Genomic DNA, 27,962 nt, shown 5'->3' on the forward strand with positions numbered 1-27,962 from the left:
CGTATCGGGCGGTACCGGGGCCGTATCGGGCGGTACCGGGGCCGTATCGGGCGGTACCGGGGCCGTATCGGGCGGTACCGGGGCCGTATCGGGCGGTACCGGGGCCGTATCGGGCCGTACCGGGGCCATCTCGGGCCGTACCGGGGCCATCTCGGGCCGTACCGGGGCCATCTCGGGCCGTACCGGGGCCATCTCGGGCTGTACCGGGGCTGTACTGGACCCATCTCCAGGTGTGTTTCAGACCAAGTGCGCTCCGGGTGTGTTTCAGACCAAGTACACGCTGATCGACGAGCAGGACATCCCGCTGGTGGAGAGCTACTCCTTCGAGGTGAGCGAGCGGCCCCGCCCCGGGATTCCCCGGATTTTACAACCCAACCTACCCCCTGCCCGGGGCAGCCCCGGACCCCTCCGAACCTCCCGGGCTGTGGGTTTGGGGTTTTCCTTCCCTGTTTGAATCCAGCTGCCCCTGGAATTTCCGTGCCTGCGACCCCCCTGATTTAGGGGAAAAAACCACCCATTTTAAATAACTGAAGTACCAACGTGGAGATTTTCAAGCAGGAAAAGTTCTGGGGTTTGGCGGTTTTTTTTCTGAGTATTGGTTTAAAACATCTATTTCTTCGTTTATTTGTTATAATTTTGTTTTGTTTGTTTTCAACGTACTATTTGTGTGCTTTGGGACATCTGATCATTTGCCCGCCCTTACTTGGTTTGGCAAACTTTGAGATTGTTCACTCTGAGCATTTTGGGTGTGGGAAACTTTAATTGTAACTGGTTATGGGACCAGAAAACAGCGTTTTCTCTTTACATCCACTGGGAAAGGGTGAGTGGGTTCTACCAAGGCTTTCAAAGAGAAAGGGAATGATTAAAAAATCTTCTCTCACTGGCGTGTTTTTGGAGGAGGGACCATCCTTTACTGAGTTCCTCAGTGCAGGGAGTGCTTTGGGGCTGCTCTGAGGAGCTGTAGGAGCTGTGACCACCCCGTTTGCCCCTTCCTCCTCTCTGGTGGCCACTGTGTCACTGATAGTGGTGACACACCGGGGGTGTCCAACATTGGTGAAGTCCTTGCTGCAGTTCATGAGCATTGGCCCAACACCATGTTGTGGGAGGGAGAAAAGAAGGACAGGACCCCATTTCTCCGCCTCCCACGAGGAGGTGGGTGTAGGGCCACGCTGGAAACAAAGCCCTGGTGGCTCTGCAGGGACCCAGGTAGAGCCTGGATGCCATCAAAGATTCCAGTGTGGATCCCCATGTGGATCCCACAGGCTCAGAACTGGATTGCTGCTGTTCTTTGTCCAGCAAAGATCCAGATCCTGCCGTGCTCAGCCCCTCCCTGCCCCCTCCCAGCTCCATCACCCACAATTCCAGCCGGGATTCCACCCCGGCCGAGTGACCTGTGGGACACAAGCGTTGAGCGTTGGGTCCTTCCCCCATCCCCTGTGCTCTGCTCTGGTGCTGGATGATGATCTCACGGGCTCTCCCTCCTCCCCAGGCTCGCATGGAGGTGGATGCTGATGGAAATGGTGCTAAAATATTCGCTTATGCTTTCGACAAGAACCGTGGAAGGGGCTCTGGGCGCCTCCTGCACGAGCTGCTCTGGTGGGTACTGGGGAGAGGAAAACTGCCAGGGGTCCCTGTCCCCAACCTGTGGGGGGTTATTCCTCTGCCTGTGGTGCTTTAGGTCCTCTCAGCAGGTTGGAAACCCGCAGAGCTGTTAGGATTTGGTTTGCACTGAGCCTTCCCCCAGCACAGCCTGTGAAGCATCACAGGCAGGGAGAGCAGTGAGAGGTGAGTGTGGGTCCTGTAGAACTGATTAAATCTGAGAAATGCTGCTCAAACTGCAGCTCTGAGGGGGAGCAGGGGATGGCTCCTCCTGACAGGTGAACACAAACACACTTAGGGTTTGTTGTGTGTTTTTTATTTTTTTTTGCCCAGTGAGAACTGGCAGAGCCCTGGAGAGAGGGACCTTCTGATAAGGGAAAACTTTAAGTTGTTTGGTGTGGCTTTCTGCAAAGCTGCCTGAAGTGATGCTGCTGCTGCTGGCTCTTATCCTATTTTCCATATTCTACAATCCATTGCTTGGAATCCCTCGTGGCTGTACATGAATTTCAGGGGCCAACTTCCTCAGAGCTGACATTTTGCTCTTTCTAGATAGGAGTTTGGCAGATTCTCTCTGCTAAAGAGAACTGTTACTTCTTTTAAAACCCTTTTTATTTTTTGATAAATTAAGAATGTTTTCTGGTCACTTCCACAAACCATCTTAGCAGTCACAGTGCTCAGAATGTGCCTGCGCTTTCTTTATCACTCCAGGTTACCTTTTTATCCCCCAAACCAGGCTTGGAGGGAGACAGGAAGGATATCAGGCTATTATTATTATTTACAAATCTGCTCATTAAATATGGATTTTAACCTGCATCTGTTAATGTTTAACCTTGTTGGGTGAGGTGATGGAGTTGGCTGCAGCATGTGGAGTAAATCACTGACAGCCACTGCTGTGAACCTCACACGCTAATAATGGTGAGAAGCTCTAACCAGCACCTTAAAATTCTTCAGGCTGATGGTTGAAGGCTGTGCAGGTGGTGACAGCCCAGCTGTTTGCTCGTGGCACAGCCCAGTCATTGCCTCTCCTGCTTTGTTTTGCTCGAATTGGGAAATAATTCAGATGTCTTCAGTTAGGAAATTCAAATTGTGTCACTCGAGCGTGTGCTGGGCTTAAAAACCCAGGGGTTGTGTGTGATGGGGATTTTGGAGGCTCACACAGGTGGGGGCTCAGCTGCCAGACAAGTGCAGCTGCACTTCTGAAGCTGCAAAGCCAAATTCTGCTGGAAAATACGAAATATTCCAGCTGTTTCTGTAGGTTCAGTTTGGTCCCTCAGATCTTTAATCACAGCCCAATATCCTGCAGGGCAGTGATTTTTGTGTGTAATTCCTGCCCCTCCTGGATGGATCAGTGTTACCCACATGCTCTGAGCACAGACCTGAGCTGGGCAGGGGTGGCAGGTCCTTCTTTGGGGAGGAGGAGCAATTCTGGAGGGTTTGGAGCCTGTGGAGGGCAGGAGAGCTGGGCATTTCCAGGCACTGCACTTCCCAGTGTCAGCCTTTATCCTGGGGTAACTGGAAAGCAAAGAACATGAATTACTACATAGAGGTGTGTGATTTAATTGTTCTCTGCACATGGACCCCCCAAAAAATCCAAAAAACCAACCCACCTGTGTGCCTGTGGTTTCAGATCAGTGAGCAGCGTTAGATGCAAATAAAGCAGAATTTTGAATTTTTTAATTAATTTTAAAACAATTTATGAAGCAAATGTCTTTGTTCATGTCATGGGGCCCTTGGGACAGAAAACTGGAGCGCAGCTGTGACAGGGACATTTTCCCTGAGCCCTCCTGCCCTTTGCAGAGGGACCAAATGGGAACCAAGAGCTGAGAAATCCCCCCCGTGTGCTTCAGTCATTCTTACAGGAAGAACTTCCTGAGAGTTCTTTGGCCTCTCTGGTGCTTTGCTGTGTTTTCCACAGGGACTTTTTGGCCAGGTGTCCCTGGCTGGGGAGCTGCAGGAATCTGCCATCCTTTGTTCCCTGGGCAGCTCCCCCAGCCCGCTGTGCTCTGCTGGGTGCAGGGATGTTCCCTGGGGAACAGCAGCATCAGGAGATTAGTCATGAGTGTATCACCAACTGCATGTTCGAAAAGACATCTCAGACCTGATTTCTGGGGTTTTTTTGGGTTTGTGTTTTTTTGTTTTTTTTTTTAGAGCACTTACCATCCTGCTGCCTGAATCCTGCTCTGTTCTGGTTCCTGGTGACTGGAATGGCTGTGTCTGTTCTGAGCTGCTGCAGTGCCAAAACAACAGTGTCCACTTAATCCCCTGGCAAGTCCTGGTGGAAGTGTTTTCCCTGGCATCTTGTAGGAGCTCAGGGAGCATCCTGGAGTTGGCACTACTGGTTCTGGTACCTCAGTCCAGGGATGTGTTGACACTCTCACCGCTCACCAGCAAGGCCCAACCTCCACGTTCCCATTGACCTTTGTCACGTGGGGGGATGGAAGAGCTGACAGTGATGGAGCTGAGTGTGGTGTCAGACCAGGAGGGGAAGAGGGGCTCACTGTGGGAGGGAATTTGGTCAGGATTTGCTCCTGGGGGGTTGTGGGTGAGGGCTGGGCTGTGTAGGAGCAGTGGTAGTCTGTGCCACTCTGCTGTGAATTCCCGGTGTCGGGGACAATCTGATCCTCTCTTTTCCCCCAACATTTCTAAACTCTCATTATGTAATACATTTAAAAATGATTTCTTAACTTGGTCTTGGACTCCCATTTTCCCCTGCACAGTTTGCTGTTGCTCTTCTCTCTCGTTTGGGATTCCTTGTTCATATTTATCCCATCCCTCCAGTTGGCACTTTGTCCCAGGCTCAGTCTGAGCACCTGAACTCCTTCCCTGTGTCCATCTGTGGCTGGTTCTCACCCTCACTTCATTTCCTGCCACCTGTGGCCCTCAGGATTCCTGATTCCCTTTACCAGACCCTTCACTGGCCTTCAGCAACTCAAAAGGAGCTCTTCCTGCCATGGCTTCCCACTGCCGGAGGGCAGGGTTAGGTGGGATATTGGGAGGAAATTCCTCCCTGTGAGGGGGTGAGGCCCTGGAATGGATTTCCCAGAGGATTCCCCGTCCCTGGAAGTGTCCAAGGCCAGGTTGGACAGGGCTTGGAGTAGCCTGGGCTAGTGGAAGGTGTCCCTGCCCATGGCAGGAGAGTGGAGTTAGGTAAATTTTAAGATGCCTTCCAACCCAAACCAGGCTGTGATTGGGATTCCTCCTCCAGGGCATTTTAGCAGACTCTTTTCCATAGTTTGTTTGCTTTTAAAATTGAATGAACTTTTTTAACTGAAATGTTCAGGAATGGCTGAGCAGGACTCAGTGCCCAGGCTGGGCTTGGGTGCAGCTGGGAGAAGCTGCTGGAGGGGTGTCCTGGGAGAAGGAGCTGGATAACCCTTTGTCCTTGTTCTCCCTGGGCTGGGAAATTCCTCATGGCACAGCAAACATATGGAGACTCAGCTTCCGTCCAGGCCTTACCTTTCAGGTGGGATGGGGATTCCACTTGAGGAAACTTGTCCAGGCACAACTAGTTTGAGAGTGAACAAGATGAAACACAGAAAGGAGTGGAGAAGGTGGAATGGGAAATGGAAACTCTTAGAAGGCAGTAGGGAGGACTCAGCATGCAGCCATCTCCTGGCTAATAGTCCAGCCGTGGGTTTTGGGCAAGTTTCAGTGTCTCTTGGTCAGTTCTGGAGTCATCTCAGACCTTCAACGTGTTACACACAATTGGAGTCTGCAGAGCATTTGCATACGCAGTGAAACCTCTGTCCTGTTGCTTGTTAATGACATTTCTTCATAAATAATGAGCTCTCTGACTCCACACCAGTGCCAGGCTTGCACAAATGTGTCTGATAGAGTTTCCTGTTAAAACAATACACCAATATTGGCACCTCTCAAGTCCGCTCTGTGGAACTTGGTAATCCCATGGATCTCTTGCAAGTTGGAGTGTCTGGAACTGAGCAATATCTTTCCAATTACATTATACCATGAATGGCTCTTACCCAGCTTGTTTATAATGGAAATAACCTGCTGGAACAAGCCCTTTTCTCCTGGGAGGTGCTCTGAAGTAGCCCCTGGAGAGCCTGTGGGCAGCCCAAGGTGTCCTGTGTTGGTGTCAGTGGGTCAAAATGAGGCGTTGCCTTGGAATGGGTGTGATCCTTTACTTTCTGGCTGTGGAGCCTTGTTCACTGCTGACCTTCCAGCTGGTTTTGTGTCCTGCAGGGAGAGGCACCGGGGAGGGATTGCTCCTGGATTTCAGGTGGTGCATCTGAACTCGGTGACCGTGGACAACCGCCTGGACAATCTGCGCCTCGTGCCCTGGGGGTGGAAGCCCAAAGCTGAAGAAATCTCTAGCAAACAAAGGTGGGTCAAAGTCTGCCAGGGGGTTGCCATCATAAAAGATGACAATATCTTAAATTGTCTCCTTCCTTTAGTGGTTTTGGTCTTGGCAGAGCCTTTTTGATTTGACCTTTGAGTCCTCGCAGATCCCTCTGTGTTTGGTGTGTCTGTGCTCGCTGTTCCTGCTGTGCAGGACCATCCCACCCCGTGGAGTTATCCCAAGGTCCTGCAGTGCCAGGATCTGTCAGAGCAGCGAACAGGAGGCCTGGGTTCCCTCCCACCCTGTGCCCTGTGCCTCTCGTGCTCAGGCACTGGAATTCCAGCACAACCTGTAGCAAGCCAGGAACTGCAAAATGCTTCTGCTTGGAATTGTGAATTGGGGTTGAGCTGAGTCAAAGTGAGTTCCTGGGCTCAGCTCCCATCACCTTTCACCAGCAGGTTGTGGGAGCTTCCTACATCCCCTGTTTCCCTGAGGTTACTCAGCACATCAGACGTTAATCAATGGTGTGACACAGTGGGAGACCCACAGGCTCCACACCACCCTCTTCTCCTGAAACACTTGCAGCACCCAAAAGATCAGGATGTTCAGAGCTTATTAAACTGCTTTTGAGAAGATGTAGTGAATTACAAATGCTCTGAATGATTCTGGGAGTACCAGACACAGACTTCGAGGCAGAAATGATTCTGACTTGATGTAAATAATTTTACACAGAAATTATTTTGCTTGATGCAGATGTTTCTTGGTTGATAATTTTAAACTCCTGGATTTTACACTTAGACTAAAATACCCCTAAAACCCCCCAATATATGAGCAGTAGGTGTAATCTGAGGCTAAATACAATGTTAACTCTACTTCCTTCATTAATCAATTTGAAATCCGTTTCCCTGTGTGCTTATTATGAATTCAGGTACCAAATTGGTGCTCGTTTTTTTTCCAGGGAACAAAGCCTGTATTGGCTGGCAATCCAACAGCTCCCAACAGACCCTATAGAGGAGCAGTTTCCTGTCCTGAATGTAACCAGATACTACAACGCTAACGGGGATGTCGTGGAGGAGGAGGAGAACTCCTGCACTTACTATGAATGTCACTACCCCCCATGCACAATGATTGAAAAACAGGTGTGTCCAGAGAGCTGGGAGGGAGCAAGCGAAGCCTTTGTGTCCAGGGATTTATTTGTTCCTTAAAATGCAAGGGTTGGCTTGTGCCAGTCGGTTGCTGAAGGCAGTAATTGTATTGAACTCAGGTTTTCTTTGGCCTGAACCTTCAGCCTCCCCCGGGATAGTTTTCACTTGGAGAGAATGGAGGTGTGAACTGGAGCAGTGAGTGTTGTTGGGAGGAATGGGGCTTCTGCAGAGTGGACAAAAAGCCAGGTGGAAGCTTTGCCCTGGGGAGCAGAGCTGGAACGAGTGAGCAGCTGTGTGAGACAGCAGGAAGCATTGTAAGAGGTTTTGGGCAACAGTGGAATCAAAAAATAACCTGGTTAACCTTTCCTGAGCAGAGGGGGGATTTGGGTGGCCTTTACTCAGGGGAGAACAGGGAGGAAAGCAAGTTCTGGTGCTTTGCTGTAGGTAGATAAAGCAAAATACAGTCAGAGAATGAGCTGTCCAGGGGCTGAGCCTCTGTCGCAAGGATGTCCTTATCCATAAACAAGGGCCTTTCTTGTGGTAGCAAATGCTGAGTGGGCTCCAATCACTGTGTTCCACTTTCTGCTTTGGGGAAGGGACTGTTAGCAAAAACCATCTTAAATTCCCTGTGTTAGAAAAAGTGAGAGCTCTGCCTTTTATTTGGGTGTGAGTACAGAAGCTCCCTGGGTAACTCTGGCAGTGGCTGAGCTGGTGCAGCACTCCTAATGATTTCTGAATTGAAGGTGTTTGTAGTTGGAAACTCAGGCTGACAGAACAACAGCGTTGTGAGAACAAGAGTGAAGTGCTCCAGTATTTTGTCTGCTAAGCCCATTCTACAAGAGCAGCTGCAAAACCAGCCAAGAGCAATCGCATCAAAACCTCCTGACTCTGTGGCAGTCATGGGGGATATTTGTGTTTCATGGAATCATCCACTGCTTTGGGTGGGAAGGGAGCTTAAAGATCATCTCCTCCCCCCCCAGCTGAAGGGCACATGAAAGGGAGTTCCAAAAGCCAGCCCTCAGTTTGGAATGGCAAGGGGCTGAGCTGGCTGAGAGCAGCAGTGGATCCAAAGATTCCTTTCCAGCTCCCAAGCCAGTCACCAACATAAGCCTGAGTGCATAACTAATTCCTGGTTAGCCCAAGTTCTGGGAAGGTTGTTTTAAGTACTGATTTCAGTGGGTGAATTTCTTAATTAGAATCCCAGGCTGGTTTGGTTTGGAAGGGACCTTAAAGATCATCTCATTCCACCCCCTGCCATGGGCAGGGACACCTTCCCTATCCCAGCTTGCTCCAAGCCCCATCCAACCTGGCCTTGGACACTTCCAGGGATCCAGGGGCAGCCACAGCTTCTCTGGGCAACCTGTGCCAGGGCCTGCCCACCCTCAAAGGAAAGGATTTCTTCCCAATATCCCACCTAACCCTGCCCTCCTTCAGCTTAAAGCCCCTTGTCCTGTCACCTGTTTGTGACCAGCGTGAAAAAAACCTGGTTGTGAACCTCCTTGGGATTGCTGTGGGGATTCTCCTTGGGAATGCTGTGGGGATTCTCCTTGGGAATGCTGTGGGGATTCTCCTTGGGAATGCTTTGGGGTTTCCCCTGGCCCTGAGCAGCCTCTCTAACCGTGTCCTGTGCTCCTGCAGCTGCGGGAGTTCAACATCTGCGGGCGCTGCCAGGTTGCGCGGTACTGCGGCTCGCAGTGCCAGCAGAAGGACTGGCCTGCCCACAAGAAACACTGTCGGGAGAAGAAAAGGACCTTCCAGCAGGAGCTCGGCCCGGAGCGGTGACCGGGTGGCAGAGGCCTCTCAGCAGCAGGATTCCTCCCCAGAGGCATCGGGCTCTTGCTTTTGCACAGTGTGACAGACTGCTTATCCAAGCCAGAGGCACTGAAGACAAACCCTGTGATGCTTGAGCAGAATGGCTGACTGGACTAAGCCAGCTCTGACTGGTGCTGTGGAAAGGGATTGGCTCTGCCCTTCCAGTATTATATTCTCAAGCAAAAAGACTACTGTGGAGGCTCCAGGCAGGAAGCTTCTCGTTATTTATATGTTAATACGTTTGTAAACTCATGTACAGTTTTTTGTTAGGAATTCTTGATAGCACTCATTAACTGTAATGTTCGGAGGAGAACATGTTGTTGGCCTAAAAGTTTAAAAAAAGAAAAAAAAAAAAAAAAAAGGCAAAAAAGTCATGTAGCAAAAGCTTTTTCCTCCCATGTGGCAGAAGTGTCTGTGGCAGTGCCAAGGCCGGCGGGCAGACCCGGCATCAGGACTTACTCTGGAGAACTCTGCATGGAAGTTCTATTGGAAAAAAACAAACAAACAAACAAAAAAAGAGCAAAGTAAAGGTTGGAATGAATCCTTGTCTGCTCTCTGGCTTTCTCCCGTTCCCTTCCAGCTGCTTGCAGAGCACAGGCACCCCTGGCCACTGGAGTTCCCTGCTGGGTGGGAAGCGGTGCCCCAGGAGCTGGCGTGGGGTGTAGGGACCAGGTGGGATGTGTGTTCAGGCAGCTGCAGTCTCCGAGGGGCTGCTGGAGATGAGCCTTGGAGCAGCCAGGATTTGGAAAGCTGCACCAGCTTTCTGTCCCAAAACCCTTGCACATGGAGGAGCTGTGGGGAAGCTCAGGCAGCAGCTGTGTGTGGATGTGGTGCCCTCGTGGCTTCCCTGGCAGCACAGCAAATACTCCAGTCATGTGCAGAGATGTTTCAATGAACTACAATTTAATGATCTGAGTTAGTTATTATTTTTTTTAAGAGTTGTCATCAATCCAAGAATCACTTTTTGAATTTTTTTTTTTTGTTTTTCATGTGTTAATGAGTACAAACAGTCTGGGAGGAGGATTTCCCTTGCAGAGCACATGCCCCTTTTTCTTTTCATGACTTACCTGAAAGTTTTTTCTTTTTAATTTTTGCCTTAGAAATATAAGGACCATCAACTGAATTTTCTGAAGAACTAAATGGGTAATTTAGAGCCAGCTGTTAGTCTTGCTTCACAGTAGAAGAATGTGAGTTGCTGAGTGCTTAATGCAGAGCCTTTCTTGGAGTGCTTGGTGAAAGTTTTTTTGTAAAAACTGTTTAGAATTTCCATTTTTCAGCCAGGATTCACTTTGCCACTTCATGTTGCGGTGTTGGTCTTGCTTGTATTCAGTTTGTTAGAAAATTGAACTGCTGTGGACTTCCAATATTACATTCTGTTTCTAATATCTGCACAGGAAGTTCTGAATTATTAACATTTGGGTGGGTTTTCATCCTTTGGCTTTAAGCTTCTTAGGAAATAACAAAGAACTTCTGACACTTCCTGCTGGAAGTTCACTTTCAGGCACTTGGTCAAGTTGCCACTCTTAAATCATGCTTGTACTGTAATTTTTCTGCTCAGGAAGCCTAAAATGCCCTTCAGTATGAAGAAGTCAAGCAGGACCTACTAAAATTTTCCTGTAATAGGTGATTTTTTTTTTTTTTAGTTTTTTTTTAAGGAAGCATTCAATTATTTGCTTTAAATGAACTGTTTTGATGAATATACAATGGGACACAAGGAATTTTTTTTATATGAGGCATTCCATTGAAAAGGGCAGAAGTATTGCCTTTTTTTTTTTCCTTCCCTGTTTAAAAGGCTGCTATATGTCCTGCCAATTTTCCATTTTATTACCAGGCAGCACGTTCAGCAAAATGAAGTGCAGTCTTCAGACACTGAGCAGGGAAAAGTAAGTTAGTGCTGATGTTTGTAATGTTGCTGCAGTGAGGACAGGGACAGGGGACAGAGCTAGGCTTGATGGGCAGTGGGGAAAGGAGGGAATGAAGGAAGGGATGGGACTGGACTCAAAGAGTTGGACTCCAAGAATCTTCAGGATGGTGGGCCTTGGGGAATCCTGATCCCAGAAATGTGGGAGGAAAGGGGTTGGGAGGGTGGGGTGAGGCAGATGGGGAGGGAAGATGGCCCTGGGGGGTTAGAGGGCTGTGAACAACCCAAAGGAAAGAAACAAATGGCCCAAACACGGTGCAAAGTGAAATAATGCAAGTTCTGACCTCAGTCAGTGATGTTTGACTCCACACTGTCCTTGTGCCAGAGCAGGGAAGTGGCCACAGGGATTTTGACTCTTGGAAAGGACCTGGGGACTGCAATAAGGACAGCAGGTCCCTGATGGGAGTGGGAAGGTGTGTGACCAGTGATTGTGGCAGAGACATTCCCTTTCTGTAAGGAGGCTCAGAAAGGGACTTCAGGGTACCAGCTCCACTTCCTAACTCTAAAAAAGTTAGGAACTAACTTTTTTCAGAGGATGGAGGCTTTTTCAAGAACCTTTTCCTCAGAGAATCCAGGCTGTTGCTGTATTTAAAAAGCCCAGGTTGGAGTAAGTGGTTGTTTATCTGGGAGGAGGCCTGGGCACTGCTGATACAAGAGATGACTTTCCCTGGACTTGCCTATGAGGGAGATTCTTCATCCAAGATGTTTCCTGCAGGGAAATCTGGTAAATCCAGCTCAGGTTGGGAGGGTGCAGCATTCCTGGTTCTGTGACAGAAGGGTGCACACCCCTGGTATACACACCATGAAATGTCGGTGCAGGTACCCCCAGGGGCTCCTTCCTCTCCAAATAGGGTGGTATTGCCAATCCCAAACATTCAAATGTCACAATGGAAAATTAAGGGACACAAAATGTGAAATATAATGTATTGCAGGGCTCAATGTTTGCCTTTTGTATTTGAACCTCAAATACACCCATGGGGTTATCCTCTCGGGTTTTCCTCTGTGATTTAATTTAAGTGAAATTGGTGAAGTTAAAAGGAACAGCTGAGAGATTTAAATACTTATGGGGGGCATGGAGATGGGCACAGAGGGGCCAGGAGCAAAACTACCACCCTGCAAAACAGCACTGAGGGGACAAAAAGAGGTCGGTGTGATTAAACAGCAACTTCTTACTCAGAGTAATAAGAAATCCTTTATAAATTGAGCACGTGTTCAAATGAAAAAGATGGAAATAAGACTTGGCAGGTAAAATGTGGAAAAAGATAAAAAAATCCAATAAAATAATGCAAAGAAAAATGGAATACAGAGGGCATTCAAGTCATAAAACTTGCATGTATAGTTTTGCAAACATCAGGGGCACAGTAAAGGCCGGGGCTGACCTGGGGATTAAAAGTGTCAGGGGGAAGGAAATCCAGTGAATCGTTTGTATATGTGTCCCCCCTGTGAGAGAGCTGGGGGGAAGTTCACACAGCAATGCTTCCATATGGAAAACTGCACGGAGAATCTGTTCAGAACAGAAGTGCTTTGGGGAGAGATTAAAGTTCAGCTGAAATGAGCAGTGAACAAGTTGCCAGGACCAGCCGGTGCCACCTACGGCTCCGGAGGAGCCGTAGGTGGCACCGGCTGGTCCTGGCAACTTGGGGTGAATCAGCAGCACCAATGGCTAAATATTGGGGTGGGTTTTGTGCAGGGAGGTCGTGCTTCAAAACTCCGCCGGAATTGTTTCAGGGGTGTGAACGTGCAGGGGAAAGGGGATTCGGTTGTTACCAGTCTGCTTGAACTTCCAAAATGCGCTTAGTCCTGGTTTTGCTCGAGGCACTTGAGGGAAAAAGGGGGAATGACATATGGGCAAACAACTGTTTAAAAGATGGGGAAGGAGTAGTCGGAGGAAGGGTTTCTTTAGTGGAGGGAAGTAAACAGTTGGATGCCCAATATATTAAAAAATAATTGGGAAAAGTAATGAGTGAGGAAGGTGACAACATCCACTGAGGAAGCTATTCAGTGTAATAATATAATAAAGGCTGAGTGAAGAATTGCAGAAGGATGTTATGAGACAGACCCGGCAGACGAAATTCGGCACCAATAAATGTAGTGCTGGTTATGGGGAAACACCAAAAGGCAAGGCCTTGTCTGTTTTCGCTCTGGGTTGTGAAACACAGCCCTGCAGGAATTTCTGCCTGGGGAACAGCAGCAATCCAGGCTCCAGGGCAGGACGGGGGAGCAGAGCCCAGCTCGGGGGTGTGAATTGCTCGGTGAATCGCTGCAGCCCGACCTCTCCTCCGTCTGGGAGAGGACTGAGGGGAAAGGAGAAAGGGAAAAGGCTCGGGGCAGGGGGTGGGATCCCTCCGTGCTCCGGAACAGCTGCTGCCAGGGCACAGCGATGTATCTGCTCTGAAGAGCTGTGAGGGGGCTGGGGAAGGCCTCTGCGATGCGCAGGGAGGATGCCGAGGTTGGTGCTGGTTCTCTCTCGTGAGCAGCTGCCGGGTTGAGAACAGCGACCCCGCACCGGCGGGGGCTTGAGCCACATCCCCTTCCTTGGGGGAGGGAGCTGGGACAAAACCAGGAGGGATCCCGGGCTGTGCCCACGGACCCGGCCGGGCTGGGCGCTGTCCCCGCGGGGAAGGGGCGCTCTGAGGGGAAGGGGCGGCTCTGAGGGGCAGCCCCGCCCTGGGCCCGCCCTGACCGGGAAGCAGACGGGCGGTGCCGCCCCGGAGGTGCCGCCCCCGCCGGGCCCGCCATGGCCGCGCCGTGCCGGACGCGCACGCTGCAGGTGGTGGACACGGAGTTCAGCGCGGACGCGGTGGAGTGGTGCCCGGTGGAGGGCTGGCACAGCATCCTGGCCTGCGGCACCTACCACCTGCGCCCGCCCGCAGAGGTGAGCCCGGCACCGCCCCGGGATGAGCCCCATCCCCGGCCCTGTCCTCCCAGTATCGCCCCGGGGCGAGCCCCCATCCCCGCCCGGCCCTGCTCCGGGGCGAGCCCCCATCCCCGCCCGGCCCTGCTCCGGGGCGAGCCCCCATCCCCGCCCGGCCCTGCTCCGGGGAGAGCCCCCATCCCCGCCCGGCCCTGCTCCGGGGAGAGCCCCCATCCCCGCCCGGCCCTGCTCTGGGGTGAGCTCCTGTCCCCGACCGGCCCCGGTCCCGGCCTGGCCCTAACCCTGGTCCCGATCCCGGTGCTGCCGGTCCCCGCGCCCGCTCAGTGCCTTGTCCGGCTGGTTCGAGGTGGGGCTGAGCGGGCCCCTCCGGCCCCGAGAGGGCTGTGTGGCTTTTATCCCTCAAGGGATAAAGTGAGAGCCTCAGCCCGGCTCCCGCTCGCCGCTCCTCGCGGGTGGGGAGGCAGGAACGGCTAATCCCGCCCTGTTCTTCCCGATGTTTGGCATAGAGCGATTCCCGAGGCAGCTCTAATGGGGCCTGTGACCGTACCGGGCGTCTCTACCTGTACCACTACAACGAGGAGCAGCCCTACATCCCACTGACCGAAATCCAGCGCATCGACACGGCCGCTGTCCTGGACATCAAATGGTAATGCTGGGTGGGCCAGGGCTGGTGCCTTCCTGGACATCCTGGCCCAGCCAGTGCTGGTGCACAGCAGGGGCTCCAAGGGAATCTCTCTCGGGTCTTAGCGTGGCAGCAGCAGTAATATTTTAGCACCCAAATGGTTCCTGACTTCCTGGAGGGAAATACTGTCTCAGTTGTTCCAGTGAGCAGAGACTGGCTCATTTCTGTGTTGCACTTTCTGCTCGTTTGTTGAGCAGCTGGCCAGTGACTTTGTACCTCATTTATTTATATAATGACATATAGTACCTCTCCCTTACATCTAATCCCCTCCACACAGGTTTGTGGTAACATGAGGAGACTTAGATTTTCTTAACATGAGATCTTTCTGGTCACGTACCTTCTCCTTGTGCATCTTGGAATAAAAGTTATGACTCTGCTCTCCTCCTAAAATACAAGAACTATGGACATTCATCGCTTTAATTTGGTCTTTTAGGTGCCATGTTCCTGTTGCAGAACATCCCATGGTCGGCATTGCAAACTCCACGGGCGCCGTGGAGTTTTGCCACCTGACTGGAAGTGAGGTGGGTGGCTGCAACGCTTGCAGGAAAGCTGGATGGTTTCCATGGCTTTCTCAGCCTTCTTAGCTTTTCAAACACTTGTTTTGCCTTCTGATGTTTGTCATAAATTCTACAAACTTGCTCGTGGCACCAGGGAGCCGGGCTGGGCTCTACCCACCTGCACAGTGGGAGATGAGAGGCAGGAGGGGAGCAGAAGCAAACCCTGGAAATGTCACTTGAGAACAAGGATGGATTAACTGGTAAAGAGCAGAAGGTGCAAAGCTGTTAGAAGCCAGGAGGAATGTTGGAGTGGGGTTTCTTTAGTGGTGAGTAGGGAGTGATCAGAAGCATTCCCACAGAGCATAGAAAGCGGAAGCCAGTCTGTAAGGGAATTACAGTCAGGTTGTCATTTTTCCTGCACTTCACTCCCTGAGAGTGAAGCAGAGTTTAGGGGTGGTTTGGGGGAAGATGGGCAGCAGAAGGGTGGGATCCTGTGTGTGCATTTCTGCCCCTCAGCTGGTAGTGGGTGATTGTCCGGTGCTGTGGGACCCTCATGCTCACCAGTCTCTGGAAAACAGAGTGGGAAAGCAGTGGGAATTAGCAGTACACCCGTTGTTACAGACCTGCTGTCTTCCCAGCCTGAACCCATTCCTTTTGTTTCCAGTAGAAGAACAGCTGCATGTTGGAGCCACGCTTCAGGGTGGATCTCGGCGCACAGCGACTGGCCCTGTCCTTGGACTGGTCCACGGGACGGGAGCAGTGGTGAGGAGGGGAGGGGAGGCTGGGTCAGTGTGTGTGGGACAACTTTCAGGAGAAGCTGAGGACTTGGATGAATGAGCCTTTAGTGGGTTTGACTTCCTCCATCCCAGTGTCCCTGGTCCTGCTCTAGAAGTTGCTCTTTCCTGAGCAAGGGTAACAAAGGAACACAAACACGTCCTGTGGCCACTGTAACAAGAGCAGAGGCTAAAACAACAACAAATGTGAGGTTGTGCTCTGGGGAACGGCAGCAGGTGAGCCAGGGACGTGTCTTGTGTTGCCTTTGCTAAAAGGAAAGACTGGAATGGGATGCAGATGGATCCATGGGTTTCAACTCTGCTTTTGGAACAGCTGAAATTTCAGTGTGAAGTTCTGCTTAAGAACTGCTACTAATAGCACATGTAGGAAGTTTAAACATCTGTGAGAAACAGGAGAGAACTGTTTTGGAAGTGGCTCCTTCTTCTCAAACACTCACACATGAGATTTCAGCAATGGCATCACTGCATGAAACACCCTGACTTAGCTGTACCTTGAAAGAGGGGAGGTAAATGTGTTGTGTAAGTGAAAACAGGGAGTGGTGCTTTTGGTGCAAGGCTGGAAACTGAGGGGGTCAGGCAGTCATTGCTAAATGCTCTAGGGTAAATACTTAGTAGGTTTTGCTAATTAAAGCTGTTTCTGTGCATGTTGTTTAATGAATAAGTAGAATTCCCAGCTAGACTTTGTCCTTCCTTAACATTCCTTTTTGTCTCGGTCTTTCCTGATAAATGATTATTGCAGTGATGTCAAGTGCCTTTAAAGCCTGTCACTGTTGTCACTGGAGAGACCAATACCTTCTCCGAGAAACCAATAATTTCTCTGTAGAAAGGGGGTGACCCTTTATCTCTCAAGTGGAAATTTGGGAGATTCAGTGTGTAACTAACATTCCATGTAGAACTGGAAAGAAGCCCTGAGCCACCAGGGCAGCACTTGCAGTTGCAGGCAACCAAACAAAAGGGACTTAGTTCATGTCAGGAAACGTCAGAAAATCTGTGCACTGGGAATTGCAGAACTTTTGCCAGTGCTCCAAGGTCACTGTGTCCAGAAACTGCAACTGTACTGTGGCACAGGAAGAGAGCAGGAAAGGTCAGGATCAGCCAGTGCTTTGATAGCAGGAGAGTAAAACATTTCTTTGTACTCCACAAGAGGGGAGAGACCCTGAAAGGTCCTTGCCAGTCTGATTTGGAGGGGGAAAAAAAATCACTCTTCACGTGGAATTTGTTTCTTGATGTCATGTCAAGCACGTGAGAAGTCCAGTTATGCATCTCAGAGAAGGACAGAGCCAAGGGTGGTTCCTTCCCTCCCATGGGTGTGAGTGGTGGCTCCCCGTGAGATCAGGGAGTGGTGGTCACTGGGGCAGGTGATTTTTAGGGTGGGATGGGCTGAAGCTGAAAAGAATGGTATGTATGTGTCATTCCTGCCACTGTGCTGCCAGCTCCTGTCAGTGTGCAGCTGAATCAAACACGATTCAGTAATTCCTGATGTTTTCCCTGTATCCCCTGTAGTGGATGTCCTTTGAGAGTGATCAGCAGTGATTCAGAGGGGAAGCTGAACCTTTTCTCCATAGATGAATCTGCTCCTTCTGTGCATGTCCTGAGCCAGTGGGAAGCTCACAAATTTGAGGCCTGGATTGCTGCTTTCAATTACTGGGACACCGATATCGTGTACTCAGGTCTGTGTGGGCTGGGAATCTTCTTTGGGAGTGTTGGGCAGGGGCATCTTGTTTAGGGATGTGTGTTCCTTGGGATTTTACCTTCCAGGGTTGGGTGTGCTTTCATCACACCTGTTGAAAAAGTGGAGCCTCTGCTGGGGGTAAAAGGCTTCTTGATGGTGGGGAGTAGTTTTTGTTAAGTAGGAGAAGCTGTACCCTGTAAACTGTACTTAGGGTGGCTCTTGGCAAAAGAGATTATATTCTTTGCAGTGTGCAAAAGAGAGAGCTTTTTCAGTCCAGTCCTTTTGACTTCTATTTTTTTTTTTAATTAAAAAGTGAGGGTATTGTTAATGCAAGTGTTTTCTGTGGTGATGGGTATTGTGAACCTCAGTGTGATGTTTGGTGTGTCTGTTAAATTCTCAGAGACCCCAGGGCTGGAAAGCATCAGCTCTGTGTCACTGAGCTGGAAGGGACACACAAGGACCATCCAGTCCAACCCCTGGCCCTGCACGGACACCCCAACAATCCCACCCTGTCCCTCAGAGCGTTGTCCAAACCCTCCTGGAGCTCTGGCAGCCTTGGGGCTGTGCCCACTGCCCTGGGGAGCCTGTTCAGTGCCAACCACCCTCTGGGGGAAGAACCTTTCCCTGAGATCCACCCTGAGCCTGCCCTGACACAGCTCCAGCCCTTCCCTGGGGGCTGTCCCAGGGAGCACAGACTGGAGCTGCCCCTCATGAGGAAGCTGCAGACTGAATTCTTTGCCTCAGTGCTCTGTGCTGTCACTGGCTGGTGCAGGGGGTCACAGTGTTTTGTCCCTGGCAGGAGGGGATGACAGTCTGCTGAAGGGCTGGGACACCAGGTGCAGTCCAGAGGCTCCAGTGTTCACCAGCAGGAGGTGAGTGCCACTGTGCCCCTTCCCAAGCCAAATCCAGAGATGTGCAGTGCCAGCGAGTCCTGGTTCTCCCTGCCGTGGGAAATGCAGGCATCTGTTAGTTTTTTTTCCATCATGACAACTTCAGGTTGAAATTTACTTCTCCATGTCCTTCAATGTAAGGACTTCCACAGGTGAAGGTGATGGTAGCTTCTTTCTAAGAGAAGGATCCTGATTTACTCTTATTTTGGGATTTTTTTTTCTGTGTTAAATTTGGATATCTTGTTATGGGGTTTTTTTTTAGAAAATACTTTGTTCTACACTGTTCACTTACTTGAAGTGATCCCTTTTCTTTCTCTTTTCCCATCTTTTAAAATATGACTAAAGCAGTACACACAACTCACCAGTGAAATTCTATATGTAACCTTAAAATTGACCTGGGACTGCTGCCATGGAATCGTTAATGTTGGGTATAAAGTCTTCTGGGAATGCAGTTGTTCTGCTGAAATTCTTAGGGGCTCTGAACAGCAATTTATGGTGTAAATATTACTAGAAAATACTTGTGCTGAGTGACTGTGAGGGGAACTTTTGCCCTGGGAAGGCAGTTGGACTGTGTAGATGGAACTCTGCTGGGGTGGCTCACTGGACTGAAAGCTGAGTTCACCTTACTGTCCTTCCTGAGACACCTTGATGCAGTAATCCTTAAAACTCCAGGGAGAATCCCTTCTCAAGCTGTGCATTGCTGTCTGTCCCTGTCCTGCAGACATTCCATGGGTGTGTGCAGCATTCAGTGCAGTCCCCACCGCGAGAACCTCCTGGCCACGGGCAGGTAAGTCCCTTCCAGCTGCTCCTCCCTGGTGTGACCAACCTGCTCTGTTACTTGAACCCGCTGCTGCCCCTCCAGAAGTTCCCTGGGATCTGTCCTAACTTTCCTCTGTGCTTGCTGCCCCAACTCTGTGCTGCTGTTCGCGGTGTCTGCAGCTACGACGAGCACGTGCTGCTGTGGGACAGCAGGAACATGAAGCAGCCCCTGGCTGACACCCACGTGGAAGGAGGGGTGTGGAGGCTGAAGTGGCACCCCACGCGTGATTTCGTGCTGCTGGCAGCCTGCATGCAGAGTGGATTCAAGATCCTGGACTGCCGTGGGAGCCTGGGTGAGTGTGCAGGGAGCAGAGACGCTGTGGGGCTGCCCTGCTGCTCTCCTGTCCTGCCTCCAGGTTTATGGGGGAACTCCAGCTCTGACTTTCTAGAAGCATCTAGGTGATATCCATAGACTTTTGTTCCAGTCTGAGGTAACTCTTCCAGCTTTCCCAGCTCTGTCCTCGCTGTTGGCCTGCTGGTTTGTGCAAAGGTCCCGTCACTGTTCATGTGTCAATCCCTCATAACTCCTTTTCCCGGGTTGGTTTTGGTGAGATGAGCTCAGCTGGTCAGAGCATGGTGCCATTAACACCAGGGTTTGATCCCTGTAGGGGCCATTCACTTCAGAGCTGGACTTGATGATCCGTGTGGGTCTCTTCAACTCAGAATATTCCGTGGTTCTGTGATTACCTGGTGACACAACCATTTCAGTTTGGTGCTTTCCTGTCAGCAGGAGTCACTGCCCTGCTGGGGAACTCGGTTATTGCCTCAGGGGGAGGTGCTGAGCAGCCTGGTTAATCCAGAATAACGTGAATAGGCCCTTTGTGTGAATCAGGAGGTATTTCCCTGATGAAAAGGCTGTTTGCATTCACATTACCAATGCAGTCTTACAGCCGCCTTGGGTTTCTTCAGACCTTGGGCAGCTTAGGAAATGAGGATAACATTTCTCCTGTATAGGGAAGGCAGGAACCTGATGTCCAGTTACTGTCAGTTAAATGCTGAAGGCTCATGGGAAGAACATCTGCAATTAATTAATAACCAAGCCATGGCCTAGAGATCTCCCAGGTGTGTTGCTCGCTCAGTGGAGACTGTGGAGATCAGTCCTGTCTGTCTGGAGCCTTTGTGGGTATTTTGGATAATGAGGCTCTTAAAGCTCATGCATATTAACCCCTTTTCTGCTATTGGCCCAGGGACAATTAAAGCCTTTGAGAGGTGGCTGAAAAATGGTCAGTACCTCCTTCCTCCTGGAACGCTTCACCCCGTGGTGAAGAAGGCAACAATCAGAGAACTCTTCCCGTGGGACACAGCCAGTGCTGGGATGGCTGCTGAGCAGCCCCAACCCCCAGCTGGATTTCTGCTCATTTCATGGCTTTATTTTCTCTTTTAAAGCGGAGAACACGGAGGAGTGTGTCATCCTGTCATCCTACGTCCTGCACAACTCCCTGGCCTACGGGGCCGACTGGTCCAGGCTGTGTCCCAGGGATTCCCTGCCTGCAGCACAGTGCCAGCCTTTGGAGGAGCTCCCGGGAGCAGAGGAAGGAGACGAGAGGCTGAATTTGCAGGTCCAAAACCTGAAGATAATTTACGAGTCTCCTACAGCTACTTTTGATGTGATCCTGGATGAGGAGAGCGAGGGCCCTGCTGGAGCGGGGGCGGCTCCCAGGCTGGCTGGGGATCCTGGCCCGGCCAGGGGCTCTGCCTTGAAGGGCAGTTTAGACCTGGCTGGGGGCCCAGACCCCGGCTCAGCCAGGGGCTCTGAGCCCAGAGCCAGGAGCCCCAACAGGACAGGCCTGGACAGCACTGGGGGCTCAGCCAGGTCCCCAGACAGCCCCAAAGAGACGAGCATCGTGGCCACTTGTTCCTTCTACGACAACATCCTCCATGTCTGGAGGTGGGAGATGAGCCTGGGCACCACTCCTGATGTGCCAAGTCCCGGATCTCCATCCAGAAGAACAGCTGAAAGTCTGCATTGACCACTCCCAAGGCAGAGGGGGCAGGAAAACCCCTGAACTGAGAGTGACAGCTGAACTTAACGCCCTGCCTAACTCCTGTTGGGCCTTCCCAGTTTTATTGCTGAACTTGGCAGTCCTTCAAGGCCCACACTGATGGAATTCCTGGTGTTTTATTTTCAGCACAGGGGAAAGCCTTTGCTTAGAGGCCTGTGGTTAAGCACAGACAGCTTTATTTAGTTTTCCCCTTAATGTCCTGGTTCCAAGGGGGACAGCCCTCCTCTCACAGGCTTTGAACCTCAGGTTTGGGTCCTTTCAAGGCTGGTTTGCATTTCACATTGTTCTGTTCAGCCTGTTCTCCTCCTTCCATCACAAACCAGACTGTGCTGCTGTGAGTGCAACCCAGCATGTGATCAGAAGGTTCCCTGAATGTCTTGTAAAAGCCCCTGAGCAGAGGCTGATGTGCAAACCAGGCCCTTGAGAAGAGCTCAGGCAGGCCAGGCACAGTGCAGCATAGTTCAGAAGGAAGTGCAGATGGAAGTGTTGTGGTGAGCAGGGCCTTTCTCAGGAGGATCCTGCTGCACCTCCCTCATTTCCCATCACTCCTGCCCTGATGGCAGTTCCCCTCACCCCTCCCAGGTGAGCACAGCCTGGTTTAGATAAACCCTGTAGTGACCTGCTCTCGTTTAGTGCCACTCAGCCACCCCCCACAGCCTTTTGTATCCAGCTCATGTTTTCTGCTCTCCACATTTAGGGCCAAAGCCAAGATCTTTCAGTTTTTTAAAGGTGAACAGCTTTAAGATCAAAACCTCCACAAAGTTTAAGTGGCGTTTCCTCACATCTTTTTAAGTTCAAAATTCGTACAGAAACCAAAACCTGAACAGCATTGCCCAAACTACCTCCAGGAATGGCTGCAGGATTTCTCATGGTTGCTCCATCTGCTTGCTTTTCTCACTGTGAAGTATCAGCAAAACATCCTTTCTGGAGCATTTTATCTATCCCTAGAAACAAAAAACCAGCTTAAACGAGGTAAGGAACTCTTAGCTTGGGTGGTTTGTCTCTGAATGTCCTAAGGGATGAGTTGTCTGGGGGGAAAGAAACACCAGCAACAGGTCTCTGTGTAACAGTGCTGCATCCAAATGACACACAGATGGGAACCTGACTGCTCTGAGACCCTGCTCAGGGGGGAGTGTGTATTTTAGAAAACACTGAGCACTGTTACATGAAGATTCATATTAGTGCTGCAAACAAGAGCTTTTCTTATTAAAAAGAGAAAACCAAAACATGCTATTTTTGAATGTTTCTTAAAATAAAGCCAATATAAGTGATTTTATTTTTCTTGGTTGTTTTGAGGTTTAAACGTCAAAGGAACTTGGCTCAGGCTCCGAGGGCACTCGGTGAATGTTCTTTGGGAGTCAGAGTGGACAAACCAGTTTCCTGGGAACACCGAGGGTGTGTCCTTGTAGCTCTGTTTTAAAGCTTGTAACGCTTTTTATTGCCCTGTGAGAGGGATAGGGAACAGCCCGAGGGCAGCAAAGCTGGAGTGCTGTCACTGGGACCAGACTGAGACTGGTTTAGGCTTTAGGTCAGTCCCTGCTTTGCTCAGAGATATGAGGAGGCTCCAGTTACAATCTGCCTTCACGTGGAAAGAAAGTCTCTGAAAGGAAGGGCTGAGGTGTTGCACCCAGAGCTGAAGGCAGAAAACCACCACTCGTGTGTAACTCACTCTGATGAGCTTCACAGGAAGTGAGAAATGCAGAGTTTAATTGGAGTTAGGAAAGCTGTGCCTTCCCGCCCCCCACTGTGGGTGATCCTGCACTCACTCGTGTGGGGATTTGGGGCTGCAGGACTCACATCTGGGAGCCAGAGCAGCCCCAACCCCTCCTGGCCTCCCCAGCCCCGAAAACAGGGGGGTTTGAGACACCTCCTTCAGGACTCGGACTGGATGCTCAGAACACGCGCTGAACGTGCTTCCCTTCTCCCAGAGCGCGTTTTCATCCTTAATTTAACTCTAAACTTTGCAGTACTTTGTCTTTAGAAACCTCACAGGCCCCTCACCCCGAGACCTTCCAGGCAGGGCCGTGCTCTCCAGGCACAACTGTGCGGAATGAACGGTCAGTTCCCCCCGGGATTTAAATCACACACTGCAGAGGGACAAGGTGGAAGGACCCGCTTTAATGTCCGGCGCCAGAGCCTGTCCCGCGAGTGCCGGTCGTGCCTCGGCCCCGCTGCTCGATCCCTACCGCGCGTAGTTCTTGGGGAAAAGCTGGAAGAGCTTCCCCTCCTGCGTGGGCTCGAAGCCGTACTTCTCCAGATTGCCGGGCTCGAACGTGCCGTCCTTCACGTCCTTCTCGATGCGCGGAGCCACCAGCTGGTCGAAGAGCTGCTTGGCCGTGGCGGGCGGCTCGGAGCCCTCGGGGGCGCGGTACGACACGTAGGGCCGCAGCTTGAAGTCCGTCAGGTCGGGCACGACGAACTCCGGCACCATCTCCTTGACGAGGAGGAACTTCTTGCTGCTGGTGAGCACGCCCAGCTTCTTGGCGCCGCGGCCCTTGTTGAAGGTCCGCGGGCCGCGCTTGCTAGTGAAGGGAGACATGCGGTCGGCGCCGCGGACCAGCCCACGGGCCAGCTGGGACAGCAGCCCCATGGCGGGCACCGGGCCGGGTCGGCGAGGATCGAGGGCTCAGCGGAGACGGAGTCGGTCACTGAGAGCGAGGCCGCTCCCTCAGCGGAGCCAGAGCCTCTCCCTGAGGGCACCGCGGGCTCCCTGGGCCGGTCTCTCCTCAGCGGAGCCGGTCCCTGAGGGGTCCCTGAGGGGTCCCTGGGCCCGTCTCTCGTCTCTCCCCTCACGACCCAGAGCTGCCCTCCCGCCTCCCCACCCCGCAACACCGCCTGCTCCCATTGGCTGACACACACACCAGCCAATCCGCAGCGCCGATGCTCCCCGGCGCGGTCCCGCCCAATCATCGGAGAGCATCCAGCGAGAGGGGCGTGGCCTGGCGGTGCCGGGGCTTTTCCGCCAATGGGCGCAGGAGGTGGGCGGGTCCCGGCGCGGGGGCGCCCTCTGGTGGCGGCGGGCGGGGAGTGCGCCCCGCGCCCTTCGGCCCCGGCCCGGGAGCGGCCCCGGGAAAGGGATCGGGATGGGAACGGGAACGGAGGCGGGAGCGGGACCAGCTGCAGGTGAGAGCATGCCGGGGTACCGGGGCTCGGCAGGGAGCGGCGGCGGGCCCCGGGCCTTGCGGGTGGGACGGCCCCACGGTGCTCCGGCGGGAGCGGGGCGGGGGGGGTGCGTGTGTTGTTGTTGCTCTCCCGTGTCCCGAGTTGTGATCAGGCGAGACGGGACGCGGCACGGGAGGGTGAGCCGGGGCTGTTCCGGGGCTGCCCAGGAGGATAACCCGGCACTGACCCGGAGAATGACCCGGGGTGGTGACCCGGGTCCGGCCGGGGAGTGACTGGGACGGTGACCCGGGACTGGCCAGGGGTGACCAAGAGAGTGACCCGGGACTGGCCAGGGGGTGACCAAGAGAGTGACCCGGGACTGGCCAGGGGGTGACCAAGAGAGTGACCCGGGACTGGCCAGGGGGTGACCAAGAGAGTGACCCGGGACTGGCCAGGGGTGACCAAGAGAGTGACCCAGGTCCGGCCGGAGCTGACCAGGAGGGTAACCCAGGGCTGTCCGGGGGGTGACCCGGGTCCGGCCGGGGGGTTACCGGGAAGGTGACCCGCGGCTGACCAAGAGGATGACTCGGGGCTGGCCAGTGGGTCACCAGAACGGTGACCCGGGGCTGACCCGAGCTGACCAGGAGGGTTACCCTGGCTGACCCGGAGGGTGCTGCCCGGCCCCGCAGCCCGGTCCTGCTCCGGTCCCCTCTCCCGGTGTGGGTGTCCCCCGGGCAGTGCCATCCCGGTGTTCCCTTTTCCTTGGAGCACGGGTGCCCAGAGGCGTCTCTGGCTGTGCCACTGGGCTGCGAGCACCCGGGATTGTCCCGTGTGTGAATTCCCGTGGCTGTGGAGGAGTTTCTTTAGGAGACACAACCCTGTCCCACAGCACTTCGCCGCTGGGTTTTGCTGCTCGGCACAAAGGGATGATAAAGTTAAAAAGTTGTTTTTCCCCTTGTGTTCTTGTGTTGTTCAAGAATTTGGATCAGAGAGTGTGATCACCTCTTAACTCAATCTTCTCTTTTTGGTTTTACTTTTGCTCCTGCAGTGCCTCCAGACATGGTTGAAGATGGCAACACCACCAGCCTTCAGGTACTTTGCTTTGCTCTTGGTTTTGGGCATAATTATTTCCCTGGGAGTGTTTCCAGCAGCTCAAAGGTGCTGTACCCAATTTGATAACATTTGGGCAATGCCTTTAGGTGATTTAACTTTGAAGGAACCTTTCCTTCCAAGAGTTTTATCCTTCCAAGAGCTTTACCCTTTCAAACTTTTTAGGATTGGTCCCATTTTAGTGCGTGTGTGGTTTTTATTATTTTAATTTTTTTTTAAATTTCCTGCAAACCATTCACACTTCACCTTGTGTTCTAAACCATTTGCACAACGATATGGTTTAAATAACTTTTGGTTTGTATGGTTTTAGCCTAAAGAAGGGAGAATTGCAGGATTCTGGCAACCTGTTCTCCTTGCATTTATTCTTAACCATAAATTGGAAACTCGTGGTCCAGCAAGGCATGTATGTGGTGCTTTTCACAGTTGTGAGAAAGAAAATAGTTCTATTCTCTTTTATTTTAGTTCTCAGAACTAAAAAACACACACAGCCTTACTCCTGAGCACTTCAGAGTGTTTTGTGAAACTCCAGTCTCTGTAGTCAAAACAAGGCATGTGACCCTGGGTGCTTCAGAGCAGGGAGGAAATCTGATGTTTTGGGCAGTCCCAGTTTGAAGGCCTTGCTTTCAGTGCTGATAAGCTTTTCCCACCCCTCCCAGGACGGGGAATGTCTCAGTGTTTGCCTTGGACTGCAGGGAGGTGTTGTTGGACTCTCAGCAGAGCTGAGTGTTGGTGCCTGGACTCTGGATGGGTGTGAGGCTGCTTGTTTGGGCTGATCGCTGTTAAGTCTCTGCTTCTTAGGGAAACTCCAACACTGAGAAGCAGAGAAAAGCTCTTTATCCAAATCCGTCCTCTAAGCAGGTCTTTGCTCCATTTTCTGGTGGAATGAGGGATTTTTTTTGGGTTATCCCACTGGTGTTGTTTTGGGTCTGGGAGTTGTTTGGGGCTGTGTGAGGCACCTGTGAAGTCCTTGGATTTGGGTGGTGGCCACAGCCCTCCTCAGAGAGGAGCTGCCCGTGACCTCACACCTGCCCCAGGTGCTGTCATGGCCCAGGAATTGCTGACATTCCCAGGTGTCTCCACAGCTCAGCCTTGGCTGCTTTGCTTCCTCTGCTTTTCCAGCAGGATTGGCAGTGCTGGAAAAGATCCTCCCCCCGGGTCTGGGTGGGGGAATATCATGTTTTCACTGGTGAAAACCTTGCAGGAACCTCTCTCAGTGTTTCTTGGAGCTCTGAATTTCTTCTTTCCCTCATCGAGGCCCGAGGGTTCCCTCCGGGCACGGTGGGGTTTTGTTCTCTTGCTCTTGGGTTTGTTTCTCCTCCTCTTGGAGCAGCACTGAGAGTGTCAGTTGGCAACTACTATTTTGGATGTTATTTGAGATCCTACAGGCCTGGAGAGCAGCAGAGCTGTCCATGTCCCTCACGCTGTCAAGGGGAAATACATTCAGTGACCACTCTCTGTGTCACCAGGTGTTGCATCTGTTGCTAACATATATTCAGCTCTTTATTTTTTTCAAATTTTTGTGACTTTGTACTACAGTCCCATGGATAATAGTCTGATAAGAATAGTGACACAGTTAGTTTGACTCATGTTGGGGAGATAAACTGTCCATGTGCTGTGTTAGAGGAACCTGAGGAGCCCAAGTGAGGGCAGTGAGAGGTGAGTGGTCAGGCAGGAGTTTCATTTCTGCTGCAGAACTGGAATTATGAGAGAGACCAGTTTGGTGACTCGGTGTGCGCTTCATTTTTCTCTTGGTGGCAAAGCTAAATCCAGATGTCACCCAGGTCTGGAACCAGGGGCAGGAATTGGGACCAGAACTGTGTTGTAGTGCTTAATTCAAGGACTTGGCAGGTTCAGGACTTGCAGGGGGACATATCTCCTTGTGCTGGCTTTGTTCACTACTTGTTTGTAGTATTTTTTTTTTTTTGCCTTCCCCCCGCACTTCTCCACAGTTTTCAAGTGGCACTTGTGAGGTTCTTTTCACTGCCAGGTTTTATTCCTGAGAAGCATTGGTGGGCACAGGTCCCAGGGCAGCCACCTGAGCTCAGGGCTTTTACCCATCTGCATCATTTGCTTTTTATGATGACTTTAACCTGCTGGTTTATGACTTGTTTTCTCAGTCTCATAAAGTCTTTGACATTCCATTCTTGTCCTTGTTGCTCTGAATAACTTCAAACCACCAAAAAACCTTGTCACCTGATTTAGGACCATTTAAAATGTGTTGAACTGACACCAACTCAAAACTCCCCCAATAGCCCCTCTCCACTGAATGTTTGTATTTGCAAAGTCAAAGAAAGATGTGCAAAAAACACAATCAAGTTGTGTTTTAAGGTATATGACAGACCAGGCACTGAGATAATTTTTTATGGAGGCTTTTTGCCAGCTGTGGGAAACTAATTTCACCTTCCTTTTGGTGCCAGGTTGTGATCCCAGAAGATGCAACCCCCGTGCTGCAGTTTGTGGAGGACAGGATCCACACCACTATGGTAAAGTGTGGCTGGAGGTTGGCTTTGCATCCAGAGCGTGCAGCTTCCCCTGAATTGCCAGGAGTTGTCATCAGAGTCTGAGTGTGTTTCTTTGCTGTCACTGGGCACGAGGCAGGAATTCATTCCTGCTATTTAGAATCAAGGAATGGTTTGGGTTGGAAGAGACCTTAAAGCTCATCCAGTCCCACCCCCTGCCATGGGCAGGGACACCTTCCACCAGCCCAGGTTGCTCCCAGCCCCATCCAACCTGGCCTTGGACAC

General features: G+C 51.6%; 4 protein-coding genes across 4 annotated transcripts in view; 3 read left to right on the forward strand and 1 right to left on the reverse strand.

The window, feature by feature from the left end:
* Positions 1–254: 254 nt before the first annotated feature.
* ZMYND19 (zinc finger MYND-type containing 19) lies at positions 255–10,238 on the forward strand. Its single transcript, XM_027905108.1, has 5 exons — positions 255–328; positions 1,490–1,596; positions 5,800–5,940; positions 6,855–7,035; positions 8,680–10,238. The coding sequence occupies exons 2-5, from the start codon at positions 1,496–1,498 to the stop codon at positions 8,821–8,823; spliced, it is 567 nt and encodes a 188-aa protein (XP_027760909.1). The 5' UTR covers positions 255–328; positions 1,490–1,495; the 3' UTR covers positions 8,824–10,238.
* Positions 10,239–13,505: 3,267 nt separating this feature from the next.
* DPH7 (diphthamide biosynthesis 7) lies at positions 13,506–21,456 on the forward strand. The gene is made up of 9 exons (XM_027905106.1): positions 13,506–13,649; positions 14,156–14,295; positions 14,765–14,852; positions 15,496–15,590; positions 17,126–17,292; positions 18,094–18,166; positions 18,906–18,971; positions 19,124–19,296; positions 20,390–21,456. Exons 1-9 carry the CDS (start codon positions 13,512–13,514, stop codon positions 20,971–20,973), a joined length of 1,524 nt encoding a protein of 507 aa, XP_027760907.1. The 5' UTR covers positions 13,506–13,511; the 3' UTR covers positions 20,974–21,456.
* Positions 21,457–22,948: 1,492 nt separating this feature from the next.
* On the reverse strand, positions 22,949–23,674 carry MRPL41 (mitochondrial ribosomal protein L41). The gene has a single exon (XM_027905107.1). It carries the CDS (start codon positions 23,594–23,596, stop codon positions 23,189–23,191), a length of 408 nt encoding a protein of 135 aa, XP_027760908.1. The 5' UTR covers positions 23,597–23,674; the 3' UTR covers positions 22,949–23,188.
* A 414-nt stretch (positions 23,675–24,088) lies between these two features.
* PNPLA7 (patatin like phospholipase domain containing 7) overlaps positions 24,089–27,962 on the forward strand; it is a gene marked incomplete at its 3' end in the record, with an annotated part of 67,249 nt that continues 63,375 nt past the window's right edge. Inside the window, exons 1-3 of the mRNA XM_027905105.1 lie at positions 24,089–24,129; positions 25,166–25,200; positions 27,636–27,701. Of these exons, the coding sequence (XP_027760906.1) occupies positions 24,090–24,129; positions 25,166–25,200; positions 27,636–27,701 (141 nt within the window). The remainder of the gene's footprint in view (positions 24,130–25,165; positions 25,201–27,635; positions 27,702–27,962) is intronic.

Source organism: Empidonax traillii, unplaced genomic scaffold (assembly GCF_003031625.1).
Source record: "Empidonax traillii isolate 1590-97213 ecotype Southwest subspecies unplaced genomic scaffold, ASM303162v1 scaffold1123:size177737, whole genome shotgun sequence".
NCBI lineage: Eukaryota > Metazoa > Chordata > Aves > Passeriformes > Tyrannidae > Empidonax > Empidonax traillii.

Bases quoted from the DNA above. Each gene is read 5' to 3' on its own strand.
- DPH7 (XM_027905106.1), top strand. From the start codon at position 13,512: ATGGCCGCGCCGTGCCGGACGCGCACGCTGCAGGTGGTGGACACGGAG. The intron at 14,296-14,764 runs GTAATGCTGGGT...TTGGTCTTTTAG, and splicing joins GCTGTCCTGGACATCAAATG to GTGCCATGTTCCTGTTGCAG. The intron at 18,167-18,905 runs GTGAGTGCCACT...CCTGTCCTGCAG, and splicing joins CCAGTGTTCACCAGCAGGAG to ACATTCCATGGGTGTGTGCA.
- ZMYND19 (XM_027905108.1), top strand. From the start codon at position 1,496: ATGGAGGTGGATGCTGATGGAAATGGTGCTAAAATATTCGCTTATGCT. The intron at 1,597-5,799 runs GTGGGTACTGGG...TGTGTCCTGCAG, and splicing joins CTCCTGCACGAGCTGCTCTG to GGAGAGGCACCGGGGAGGGA. The intron at 5,941-6,854 runs GTGGGTCAAAGT...TTTTTTTTCCAG, and splicing joins GAAATCTCTAGCAAACAAAG to GGAACAAAGCCTGTATTGGC.
- MRPL41 (XM_027905107.1), bottom strand. From the start codon at position 23,596: ATGGGGCTGCTGTCCCAGCTGGCCCGTGGGCTGGTCCGCGGCGCCGAC.